A 13,040-nucleotide genomic window follows, 5' to 3' on the forward strand; every position below is an offset into this window, starting at 1 on the left:
ATATTCTAGACTAAACATTTACCTTTTAACATACCTGTCGTATAAACGTACATTACAAAAACTAGTAACCATTTTATGCTTTTCTACTTCTGGCGTTTTATAAACCATACGACAGTTTATGGAATTTAAACATAGGAACCTCATCATTCAATTTAACTTGAATGTTTACTGTGAGACTTATGGTGCCTTGCAGAAAGCATGGAGGAGTATTCTCTTCAGTTTAGAATTTTATGACTCTTTCTCATCAATAGCCCAGTTACACTCCTTCCACAGTGTGTACTGTACAACCTAACCATTTCAGTTTTTCCAGAAAGACTGCATTCAGAAATTAGTAGGAAAATTTACAGGCAAGCTAGTCACAAGCAACTGCCTTGAGAACTAACATTGTTTGATAGAAGAGGAGAAGGAATAAATAATTACAAGCAACTTTAACAAAACTCTTAATTTTCCTCTGTGTCTTTATCTCCCATGTTAGTATGCATCTAAGCAAGGGCAAAAGTTTATGTGCCTTTATAAGAAACTTTTAAAGCTGCAAAAAAAGAGGTGGCCAAAGGATTAAGGTTATTGAGGTTTGTACCTTTAGCGTGAACCCTACCCCCTCAAGTTGAATAAATATATAATGAATGATGCAATATACATACTCCACCAGAGGCCCAGACATAAACAAAACCTTCCCGACTACAGCAAGAGCTATGCTGAAAGGAATTTGACTTCAACAAAGACCCTTATAATAAACTTACAATGATCCCAGCCGTCCAGGGGTTTAGGAGGAAGAGGGCACACACCAGAAACGTGCAAGCCAAAACCACACTAATGGATAAGAGGAGCCAGTGGCGAAGCCCAATGTACTGCTCCCAGAATAGAAACGGGTAACCATTTGGGTAGCTGGCGATCCCCAGACTGGTGTAGTTACTACAGATAGCTCTCACTTTCTCGATAGCTTCCACAAAGTCAGAAGTTTCACGCAATCCATTGAGGTAGAAAGGAAACTGAGCGTATTCTATGGGCTCAGCTGCTGGAACTGAGAAAAGGATAGCAATGTTTAAATGCATGTTTGGGAAGAAGATACACAGAGAGCACGATTAACAAAACACTTCAATCTCCATAGCAAAATGTTTAAAGGTGTTGAATTTAAATTTTACATCTTTGGAGCAAGCAACATTTTAAAAACTCTAAATACAGGAGATGACTATACTTTACATTGCAATACAAGGGGATGAAACCAGTCTATATTAAGTTCCCAAACAATTTTATATAATTTAAGAGCAATGTGTTTAAGCTTCATCAGTTATATAGTGCTTTTTACTGAACAGATTGCCAAAAGTCCCTATCTGCAACAGAAAATTGAAGATCACATCATGTTAAATATTTTATCCAGATGTTTTATGCAAGTGCAGTTCCTTTGAAATTAAAGGTCATTTCCCTGAGATTGATTGAGGTCCACTGACAAAAAAAAAAAAAAAAAAAAAGAGGAAAGTGATATTCAGTCAGGTTGGTTGGCTTTTAAGATTTCCATTGAATACTTTGAAATTCAGATTCAGAAATCCATGTTTTGTTACTGATGCAAATGACTGAAAAAAGCACTAATATAAAAGTAATGGTTTAGTGAGGAAATACATAACCTTTTATCCTTTAATAATTTGACAAACCAAAGCTCTCCATGCTTCTTTTTAAGCTCAGTGCTAAGTCTACTGTACCACAAGAAAAAAAAAAAAAAAAGCTTCCACAACAAGCATTTCGTTACTGCCGTTGTGTGTTCCAGACCCTGCAGGGTCATTCAGTTGACTTGCTAAACATGATTTGCCCTATTATAATCTCAACTATAAATTTTCATTAAGACAAGACTTGGCTGACTGCCACAAAGCTCTAGGGTTCAGATCCACTGAAGCACAGCTAGCCTGTTACCCAATCACATTTCCAAGTGCACCAGGCCTCCCCCACATGCCCTCTCCACTTCTCCACCGGTGTCCAACTAGCAATCTTCCCAATAAATTCAAAGCTGAAGCAAAGCAATGCAAACTAGCATTACTACTCAGGAAAAAACAAACAGCATGGAATAGGACTGCTCCCCTACCTAAGCAGCTCTTGTACCATACCAGTGTTGGTAGCTTAGACATATGAGCTAACTTGATAAAAATCCCTTGGGTATTAAGAATTGAGGACAAGCATGATATAATCTGAGTGATAATACTTTGGAGTGACACAAGCAGCAATTTCAAGCAATCTCCAGGTTTCTCTCACAAAACTATCATACAGCATTAAAAAGCAATTCTTATTACCAGTTTTTAGAGCTTTAAGCTGTTATAAAACTCATTTTTCAACATGATAAAATCCTGCAGTGGCATCACATTTGCAATGGTACATTTGTCTCTTGAGGCTACAGAGTAACACAATATATTGTTCTGTTTATGCTTCTGAGCCCTGTACAGCATCAACCAACTAGAGAGTTACTGGTCCTTGAAGGAAGGAGTGGGGGCACTTATATAAACTGTAAGACATTAAGATGAAATGTTACTTACTTCTCAGCCTTGTTTCTGGCATATAGTCTGCTTTGTCATGGACCCATTCTGGGCGGTGAGGCCGGATGTTGGCTTGAGAGGCAGCATAGGCCACAGGGTCATTGCTAACCCAGGCTGTCAGGTAGATGTAGAAAGCATTTGGGTTAATGATTCCATCTGCATCCACCAGACGCTGTTTAGTCAACTGCAAAATGGAAAAATTAGAAGCCTTTCAAAATGAGCTTTGTTTTTGGGGCTCTTGCTGTAAAACTTTCAACGAAAAGACACATGTATAGGAGGGGAAAAACAAAGAGTATAAGCTTTCAGTTGAAGTGACTTATCACTGAACTGTTGTTGGGCAATATAGAAGAAACCTAAAAAAAGAACTAGTGACAGTAGAAAGTGGTTATTTATAAATTAATACTCAGATAGTATTTACTATAACCACTAAATCAGCAGCCGGTTCCAGAATAGACTGAACCAATTAAACCTGAATTCTAAAAGCCTGCAGCCAAGAGTGAAAAACAACCAAGTTGGAGAAACATATTTAAAGAAAGGGAAAGAAAATCTGGCAAGAGTCCCTATACACGTCTGTGTGCAGTTAACCTCTGTTGTTAACACTGAAGGAAATGCCACCCAGTAAATGGAGGAGAGCTATAAAAATAAAACAACATCTGTATAAATTTTGCTAACACTTGCCTCCTATGACCTATGTATTCAGAAAATGCCCAGCATCAAGAAAGCAGACGAGTGCCCTATGCTATTTGGGTCACCGTGGGCAACTGTATCTGTGGGGTAAACAGCAGTGGTACTCTTCTAAGGTTCTGAAGCTAAATACTGCACAGCTAGGGCTCTGACAGAGGACTCTGTGGATGAAAAGTATTGCTTTTTTGTTTTGTTTTGTTTATTTAAAATTCTGGCTGGGCTCCAGTTTCAGGTCTTTTTAATGAAATGAAAAACAACAGTGACAGCCGTTAAAAAAAAGCTGGATTCCAAAGATCTGGATTCAATTAATCCACAGGATATGCAACAACTGTATGTCTTCAAGCTGTCTTTGGAACTGCATAGTACAGGGCTCAGCCCCTGTGGGTGCACCACACTTTTCTCCCTCCCAGGCACAGGAAATTATATCAGCAGCTGTAGTCCAATCACATTTGTTCCACCACGTACCTGGTACACACTGCTAAACAAAACCTCACTAAAGGTTTTCTCTTCAACCCCCTTTCTTTCCTTAATTCATAGCTGAAGCTTCATTCAGACCTGACAGCATGCTGCATGTTGCTATACAGCCGTGTGTTTTACACACCATAGTAACTTTGAACAATGTACTCTGTAAATCTTTCACCTTTAATGCCAGCAAAAGAGAGAAAGACAATAAGCAGATCTGCCAAGAAGCTCATTAGAAAGACTGTTTTTCTGCCTAAAAGCACAGTGAGTCAATAGGGATTCTAGGACAGGAGAAGCTAAATTATTGCAGATTTTTTTCTTTGAGGTTTTAAGTACAATTTTAGCTAAAGGAGTCAAACCTAATGTGTTTCCACCTACCAATGGCTACAGCAGTCATATCCTGTGATAACCTTATGAAAAAGCACGTCAGACGTATTCTATTTAGGCAGCTCAGTCAACTGCCATTGCTGGTTCTACTACAGTATATCTTTTTTTAGTGATGACAGTACAAGAATATGATATTATCATTCATCAACATCCTTCCTTAAAATTCAGGTTTTGAATACACTGGTAGGAACTAAGCAAATGATTAGAAATGCTAGATGCAAAACCACAGCAAAAGCTGAGCAAAAATTGACCCTGTAAGGAAGCTTGATTCAAACCAGCAGCAATGCCTCTTAATACGACAAGGCTGATGTTGGCTCTATGTCTCACGTAGAACCAGGTTCCATCTATGGATGCAGCAATGCATCCTCCACAACTCCAGTGAGAACAGAGAGTATGTTTCAGACGGGAGCAGCATTTAACACAATCCACCCAGTAATTACCAAGGACAGGCATTCCCAGTCTTGACTTTGAACACTCTGCAACACAGGCCAGACTGTAGCTAATACATAGCTCTAGCAAAGTCGGCAAGGCCACGCAGAATGGTATAACTCAGGTATTTCAATTCTTAAAGATGAAAAAGGGACTATGACATGCTCTTTCCATCTCTCCCCACTCCTGATGACTTGTGCATTTCTGTATAAACCAGTATGGACTCTGATACAGTACCTGGCTGATGTCAATGGGCTTTGCTCTGTTGCCCGTTTGTACCAAGAGTTTGTAAGCCAGAACAGCATCATCAGATCCATTTTTATAATTGTTGTAAGTGATCTTCCCAGTTTCCCAGTCGCTGTCAAATGCATCCTGAAGTCCTGAAGAGTTAAGAAAGTCAAGAAGAAGACAGAACAAACAGATAAGAAATCAATCAGAAACAAATTTCGGTAGAAAGAAAGAAGAATGATTTTTTTCAATGTAAACTTTGACCCTGTGTAGCTGAAGCAGGAAGCAAATTATCCACCCACACCCTCCCAGATTTGGGTTCCTCACTCACTCACTCACAGTATGGTAAGGTAAAAGTACCACTTCCACGTCCTGTCTTTTGTGCAGAGAAAGGCAGGAAAACAAGAAGGTGTAAGGGAGAAGCCTCAACACTCTTCCCACATTGGGCTGACCAGCAAAAGTGAATTAGCATACCGCAGATGCAATCTGCGCTGGAGTAACCAGCCTACCCTCAATGCATACAGGAGATCTGAGGTAGGATTAGGACTCTCAGGTCAAGTGTCCTTCTCAGAGACTTTCTTGAGTTTATACAGCCTCACCACTGCCTGACAGGAATGCTAGATGTGACACAGCAACCTAGCACTCTGCTTGGAGAAATATCTTGGGAAGAATTAAAACTAAAATAAAAAGTGTTTACCCTCATAAACTACAATTCCAGAATCATTACACACAAAATCCATAACTATATCTCATTTATTGCCCCTTTCACATACACCCTCCTCAAAACAAAGCTAACACAGATGGTGCCAAAACAGAAGGGTCTGGGTTCAGCGCTCATTTAACATCACTGCCTACCTGAGAGTTAAAAACAGAGAGCTATTTAGTCCATTATCTGGAAGAGAAACACTCTCCGTGCTTCCCCCCCCCCCTCACCAAAATGCTGGCCAAGAGTATTAGGGCACAGAGGAGGAGGACACACACCACTCTCATTAACTGTTTTGGGCTACTGCAGAGCACCGAGGCAACAGCTCCTACGATATAACCAGAAATTCCACTACAAGGGGAAAAAAAAACACACTCAAACTTCCAACTTCAAACAGCAACTCAGCTGCTCCTCGAGCGCAGCGTGAGTGAACATGATTTTGTCAATTTGTTCCATCTGTTCAACTTGTGTAGCTAATACAAGTCGTGGGATCTGCTGCCAGCACATGTAAAGATCACAGCCAACACCTATTCACTCTCAACTGTTATTTTCCTCTTTGCCACCCTTTAAGGGGGAGGGAACACCTCACGGCACAAATTTGGATCAGATTTAGAACAGGAAGCCGCAGCCCGGTACAAGGAGGCTCTGTGCGAACAGATGACAAACCGCATGTCCAGGGAAGGGAAGGAAAAGGCCAGGGGGTGGTGGTGGTGGTGCTGGAAATCACCAGCCCACCTCACAGCTGCACTGAGGAGCTGTAATGAAAACCATCATTACAGATCTGATAGGTTAGCTACAGCTGTAAGAAGATAAGAGTGCTGGAAGAGAAAACAGGCCCGACTGACACCGCCCCCGGGCCTGAGTACTTGCTCCCGTTGACGAACTCTTCCCCCACTCCCTGAGAAAACTGCCTCCCATGTTGTCCTGCAAAATTGCACCTCCCAAAAAAAGCCAGAAAGTGGGGAACAAAGTCATGCAGAGGGCCTGGCAAATCTGCCGCTGTGCCACCTGGAGGAGGACGGTTCATCACCAGGCTTCCTGACACCACCAAAGGAGCTTCACAGCCCTCCTTTAAAAAGCACTGCCTACTGGTGCCCTCAGAGTGGGGAAAACACTGTTAAAGATGTGCAGAAATACAAATCCACCCCTCCATAACACAGCTCAACTCTGCGTCAGTCTCTGAGGAAGTGGCTAGGTGAGAGCATTTCTGCTATCATAATCATCACGTAAACGGAGGGACCACCAAAGAACAGCTTGACTTTTAAGTTACAGAAGAAATGGTTTCCTTCAGTAAGAGGAGTACACAAGTTGCTATGCTAGACAACGTTTGGGGTGGAACTTCCAGACTAACGTGCAGCTCCTGTCACAGGGCTACACTGACACACAATACCCAATACACTCATTTGCATGCAACATTACCAATTTGTGGTCACAAGGTATGTTAAAAAATGGGCACGTACGTTTTATGTTACTACAGTGGATGGAAATTCAGCTCTTTCACATCTCTCCCTTTCTGCCCCTTCGCTGTTCCTACAAGTTCGATCATCCTTCAAAACCTGTTCCCTGTTATGTCTTTATTACTCAGATGGCTTAACCACCTTGCAGTTTGGGCCATTTTATTACTGACCTTGCTGAAACTGAAAGTCTGTGGAAAGAATATCAAGAAACCACACTCAGTCGTGTCTCATTTCTAGAGAATTTCAAAATTTCAATAAATAAAATTTGCTATAACACCTTGAAAATAATAGCAGAGTCACTGCTTACAAAGCAAATAATACATTTATTATATATTGTTTCCACCGATGATTTAAAAGACCTTTAATCTACTGTAAAGATAACTGAGATTAATGAAATGATTCTGGTCAGAAAGATAAAAGTAACTTGTTGATGCTGTTCTGCAGAGAAGTTTTAAAAAATAGTAAGGGAATTTTTAAAATGTTATGTATGGGATTTTTTCATGTTAGCAGTGACTTTTGCTTAATACTTCAAAAAAAAAAAGCAAAATCCTCCAAAATTACGTGGGATGCTGGAATGGAGGTGACGAAGCAATTCCTACCTACCCATGTGAACAGCTGGCACCATGTAATGTGAGATAAGATTACTCTTTGCAGAAACAAGCCTAATGTCAAGCCAGGAAATTCAAGCTACCTCATTTACATTCAGTCACTTACAAAAATAATGCTAACATCCCCAGTTTAAATGAACGATTAGTATTAACTCTCTTCTGTTGCATTTTCAATAGCAGAAAATATGTTAATATGACTGGACACCAGGAAGCCAAATACAAGGGAACCTCTGCCAAAAGAAGCGTGTTAGGCTGATGGCACTCAACTGTACAGAAACTAGAAGTGTATGGCTAAACCAAGGATGCTGTCTTAATAAAAAATGCTTTTGTTCATATGCTGTTGCTTCCCTCCAATCCATTCTGTAATCTGCTGGACAAATGCATACACATAAACGCATGGACAACGCATATACATGGTCAGAAGGCCACCTTGAGCCATTAATCTCTAGTACTGAAGTACTCCAGTGAAGTCAGTACGAATTAGCCATTAAGTTCAAAGTTACCCCTACTTCAATTATCCTGCTCTCTCCAGCATGTAAAAATGCAGCAACAGAACTACTCCCATCTCTTAAAGGATCCTGCTTGGATCCAGCCTAGAACTGCATTCTGTCTGCAAATTCTGTTTTCGCCTTCCCATCCTTTACTCCCTTGGCTTCAGTACCATTTGGTAATGACCATATATCTTTCTGTTAATTAGCGTCTGCACCTTCAGATAATTCCATAACTATAATGGAATTGTTTTACTACAACAGTTTAGTTCTCCCTTTACATTAATGCCCTGTACCCTTCTTTACTGCTTTGTAAATGCATTACCTGTAAAGACAGCCCTGTGTCATTACAAAGCAGCTAACTGTTTTGTCCTAACTATGCCTTCCCCTTTTTGGGGAAGGTAGGGAACAGTGGTAAGGATACAGGCCTAAGTGCTGAGTAGTAATCATAATGATTAATTTGAAACCCGTGAGTGATCAGCAGGCAAAAAAATGTGCCTTCAGTCACAGAGCTGGCACGTCCACTTCAACCACCACAAGCCAACACTTCCATCCTGGGAATGCCCCTGACCATTCCCATGTAACATTTTAGCTCTGGGCATCCAGGGTACTAGGACACCCACAGCTCCTCTAGTGTGGGAACAGCAGAGGGCGAGGAGGGAGGGCCCGCAAGCTAATATGGACCAGAAAGGGAAAAGTAACCACGGGCAATAAGAAGAGAACAGGAACACCCCTAAGACTAGTGCAGACTTGGAAAGGTCATTTATGAACATGTACATACAGCACAGAGGAGATGTGTAGGCATTGGGTGGCGGGGCGCACAGACAGTCCTTAGCACTAGGAGGTGATTATGGAGAGGCAACCAAAATGGAAGAGATCCAGGGAGGTAAGTGGAAGGCCTGGGAGAGGAGGCACGGAACAACCCCTGGAGCAACACCAAGTGGGCTAGCCTCCAGCGTTTCACTGTGAGCAGACAGCAAAGACGCAGATCCAAGGGCACCTTTTCCTCGTTTTATCATTGGCAGGCTATGCTCAGATTCAGCACTAATACACGAAGATTGTGAACACAATCTTCTCAGATTCCTACCTACCTCATGGGTTCCACAGGGGTGGGACCAGACACATTTTTCCCTAGTGTTTTGGACAACAGAAAAAGTAACCGCAAAAGAAATAACATAAACAGAAGCATTATGAGAGTTTGGAAAAGCATATAGAAAGATTCTTGCTTACAAAGCTACAAAGTATATTAAGGTTCCAATCCAGAAAGACATATAAGCTATGTTGAATTTTCTTTCTGCTGGTCTTGCCTTCCCTTGCAGCTCAATATGCTTATGTGAGCAAAATATTTCAAGTAAAACTTACAGTAAGGAGACTGTAATGAACAGATCCAATACATGTAATAAACATCAAAAAACCAACAAAGCTAATAGCTGAGACCCTGCTCTGCTTGATTTTATCAATGCACTGAACACACAAGAAAATTGGTAATTTTGTTTATTACGCATGTCACTTAGATGCCTCTTCTTTTCTAATATTGCTTGGGATATTTTCAGAAGGAAGAAAATACCCCAAATACTGGCAGCTATGCAAATATTTTCTAAGATTCATTGGCTACATTGGTTATCTGTGAACAGTTACGGTTAAAATTTATATTTTCACTAGATCAGCATAATTTATTCTTCTCTTGGCAAAAAGCTTCCTGTAGATTCTTCCAACAGAAAAGCAGAGGTAGGACCGGCATATTTCTAAGCAGAACGTGTTTGCTTGCAGCAGAGAACTGTTAAATTTGCTGAGATGTAACTGTACCATTTATTTTAAATACAAAACAGTTATTTGTCTCAACACGTGTAATTATAATATCTTTAACATCTTTAATAAGCTGGCTTCAATTTAATTATCATCTTAATTATCATCATAGTACCTGAAAGGCCATGCCTCCTCTTGTCTCCCCACAACCCTTTACAATTCACCTCAGAAAAAGCAGCACCACAGAAAGAGTGAGGACACTTGACTGGAAATCTAGAATGTGTGGTGCACTCCCAGTCCAATAAAACGCCTAAGCCACACTGAATTTTCTTCATGCCAGCAGTCCCAGCTGAAGCCAACAGGATCACTCATGTGCTGAAAGTTAATCGTGTGCCAAAATACATTGCTGAACTGGGACTTTTCATTTACTGTTCTCAAAACACTCAGCAAACATTTATTTTCCCAAGATACTGGGCTGTATTTAGTCATTAATTAGAAATCAGAACTCCTCACTAGCTGCTTAGAAATGAATGGCATGAGATGGCCTCTCAAGAATATAATCTTTAAAGCTTCAAAACTTTCTTAAGAGGGAGTAAACTTAGCCACACAGAACTGAACTGTTGGAGAAACAGCCAGGCATTGTCCAAAATCAGATCAGAACCTAGATATGCCCCTGATGCAAGCAGCCTTTAACTGCGTAGTCATACTGGAAGACAGGAGCATTACTACATTGAATAAGTGGTTGCTACTGAAAAATGAAGAAAGGTTCATGCAATTTTCCTCTTACCTTGCAGCCAGTCTCGAAAGTAGTGCAACCACATTTTGGGAAGCTGCCTATCCTCTTCCAACAAAACGTATGTCACATTGCTGAAACTTTTGTGAAGTTCATAGAGTAAGTGCTGGACATTTGGATAGTCTGCTTTCTGTGTCACAATGTACATGTTGTAGAATGAAAAGTACTTGAACTGTGCGGCAATAAAGTCATATTCCCGTGTCTCCCGTGGTACAATGTCTGTGAGATCTAGTCCATCTCTTACCCGGGTAGTTCCATAAAGGCTGAGCCCAAGTAAACCCAGGAAAAGAAAAATAACCACAATCTGCAAGAAAAAATGGAAATGCATTTGGTGTTAGGTTTTTAAAGAAACTAGCAATTCACAACAGCATGCTGAAGAACCAGGATCAAAATTTGCACCCATCAGCATACTTCTAAAGTTTCATTTCTTTTCTTTTCATATACACATACGACAAGGCTAAACTGTGTTTTATTGAAGGGGCTCTATATCACTGACGAAAAACTTACACAGTAACAAAGTTAAAAAGTGGCTTTAGTTTCAGAGTTCACAAGCTTATGTTACTGAAAGTCAGCAATACCCTCTCTCTTAACTTAAAAACTATGTCACTACATGGCTATAAAGATAATTTTTTTAAGGTATGAATATAGCTTTAAATTATTATGAATTATTACTCCAAAATAATTCTATTTATTCCTTATATTTATTATTCCTGTCAGGATAGTTTTCTTACTAGACAAGGCAGAAGTCCATTTTTGAGAAACAGGTAAATTGTTCTCTGGTTACCTTAGCTTTTGGTTTTAGGAGGAATGGAGCGTAATGTTTTTCTGCAAAAGTTGAGAGTGTCCACTTTGTACAGGGTGGCTCAAGGCAATGCATACTGGAGTCTGAAAATTGGGAAAGCAAATCCCTCGTCGAGCTTGTGCTTTCTGGGCTCTGGCAGCTAAGATTATCTTGAGTCACTGTCACAGGCTGTACAGATATTTCTGAGCGCGGTTCTGCTGTGGTGTAGTACACCTGCGTATGGGGATCATATTCTGTGCGCAACTGCACGGTAGACTGCATTGTAATCTGGGTTTCATGTGCAAAACTGTGACTGCTGTACGGGGGTGGAGGACTGTAGCAAGTATTATCATTTTCCGCATATGCTTGAGGCTCAATCTGAATCACTCTAGTGACACATGGACTGTAAGAGAAAAGAAAAACATCTGTTCACATCTTTATTTTATTCAGACTAGGTTAGATAATCTGCTTCTGGCTGAAACTGCTTTTACTACTATTAGATGGTTTAAGTTAGTTAAGCGTCGTGCTTTGACATAGATTTTCTTCTGCACCTCTATGTGCAGACACTTCTTAGACGTGGTTCTAATTGCAGGCCTCAGAGAATATGCGCACGTTTCTTGTGCTCAGCAAAAAAGGAACCCGTATTTGTCTGAAGACATTGACATCAACTCATATAACTCCATTAATTACACATGCTAATCAGGTCAATAGCTAGGTAGTCACACAGTCTGAATGCACAATGCATGAGTTTGCATCCATGTGCCCATGCTGAGAATTAAGCTATTTAGATCAAAATGTAAACACATGACATACTGAGTTCTTCTGTTTAGAACTATTAAAGTAACTGTTAAATAATATTTGGGCCTTCTGGATAAGATCTCAGACGTTTGGGAGGCAGCTTGAAACCACTTGCCATACACTCACTGAATGTTTTAAAAATGAAGTAAACATATGCAAGGATTAATTTCCAGGAAGGATGGGCTACACGAAGAGACAAAATTACAAAAGTATTTCTTTGAAGCATTCCCTTTATTTTAGTCTATGCAAGAACCTAACATATACCTAGTTTATTTAAAAAAAAAAATAATACCAGAGACAAACCTCTTCCTTTAATAAGAAATGACAAATTAACAATGGAAAGCACTATCAGGTATTTTTCATCAAGTGAAAAAATCCACCAAAAAATGAAGAATTCAGAATGTTGCTTGCCTATACAAAGCATTAACTGAATTGCCTCTTATCTAAATGGGCCCAAATTCTGATACATTTGGCACAACTGTAGATGGGAGAATAAAGGGAAAGCCTGATTGTCTGCTACTTCTAGCAATTAGGCCTCCAAAATCCAAGTACATTAGGCCATCCAGTGAAAGCATGACTGAATCAGAAACAAAAAGCAAGACTACTCTCTTGTGATCAGTTCCCTGTTCTAACCACTCCTGCAGAAACAAATTTAGGAAAGTGCTTTCTCTCTTTGATATCAAAATGAAAAAGCCAAACCGTGTCTGCTCCTAGGTGAGTGTGAAAAGCAAAGATGACGAAAGGTGACGAGAGAGAGACAGATAGACTTTAACTTTTCCCCTCTGGTAAAAAACATAGTAGCAAACACAATTTAGTCACTAGAAATCAAACCATGACAGTAACACACAGACCCTGCTGCAGTGAACTCCCACTATTGACCACGGAGTTGACTGGCAACAGTGGCATTGACTGGTGACCACAAAAAAGACACACCTCATCTATCAATCTGTCACACAT

The 13,040-nt window shown here is 40.3% G+C and overlaps 1 protein-coding gene across 1 annotated transcript in view; it reads right to left on the reverse strand.

The window, feature by feature from the left end:
- The window catches only part of PTCH1 (patched 1), a 67,498-nt gene that overhangs the window by 15,876 nt on the left and 38,582 nt on the right, over window positions 1-13,040 (reverse strand). Inside the window, exons 14-18 of the mRNA XM_035565313.2 lie at window positions 11,289-11,688; window positions 10,499-10,808; window positions 4,719-4,861; window positions 2,520-2,703; window positions 741-1,021 (exon numbers count right to left, since the gene is read on the reverse strand). Coding sequence (XP_035421206.1) covers window positions 741-1,021; window positions 2,520-2,703; window positions 4,719-4,861; window positions 10,499-10,808; window positions 11,289-11,688 — 1,318 coding nt within the window. The remainder of the gene's footprint in view (window positions 1-740; window positions 1,022-2,519; window positions 2,704-4,718; window positions 4,862-10,498; window positions 10,809-11,288; window positions 11,689-13,040) is intronic.

This window comes from Cygnus atratus, chromosome Z, assembly GCF_013377495.2.
Source record: "Cygnus atratus isolate AKBS03 ecotype Queensland, Australia chromosome Z, CAtr_DNAZoo_HiC_assembly, whole genome shotgun sequence".
Classification (NCBI taxonomy): Eukaryota; Metazoa; Chordata; class Aves; order Anseriformes; family Anatidae; genus Cygnus; species Cygnus atratus.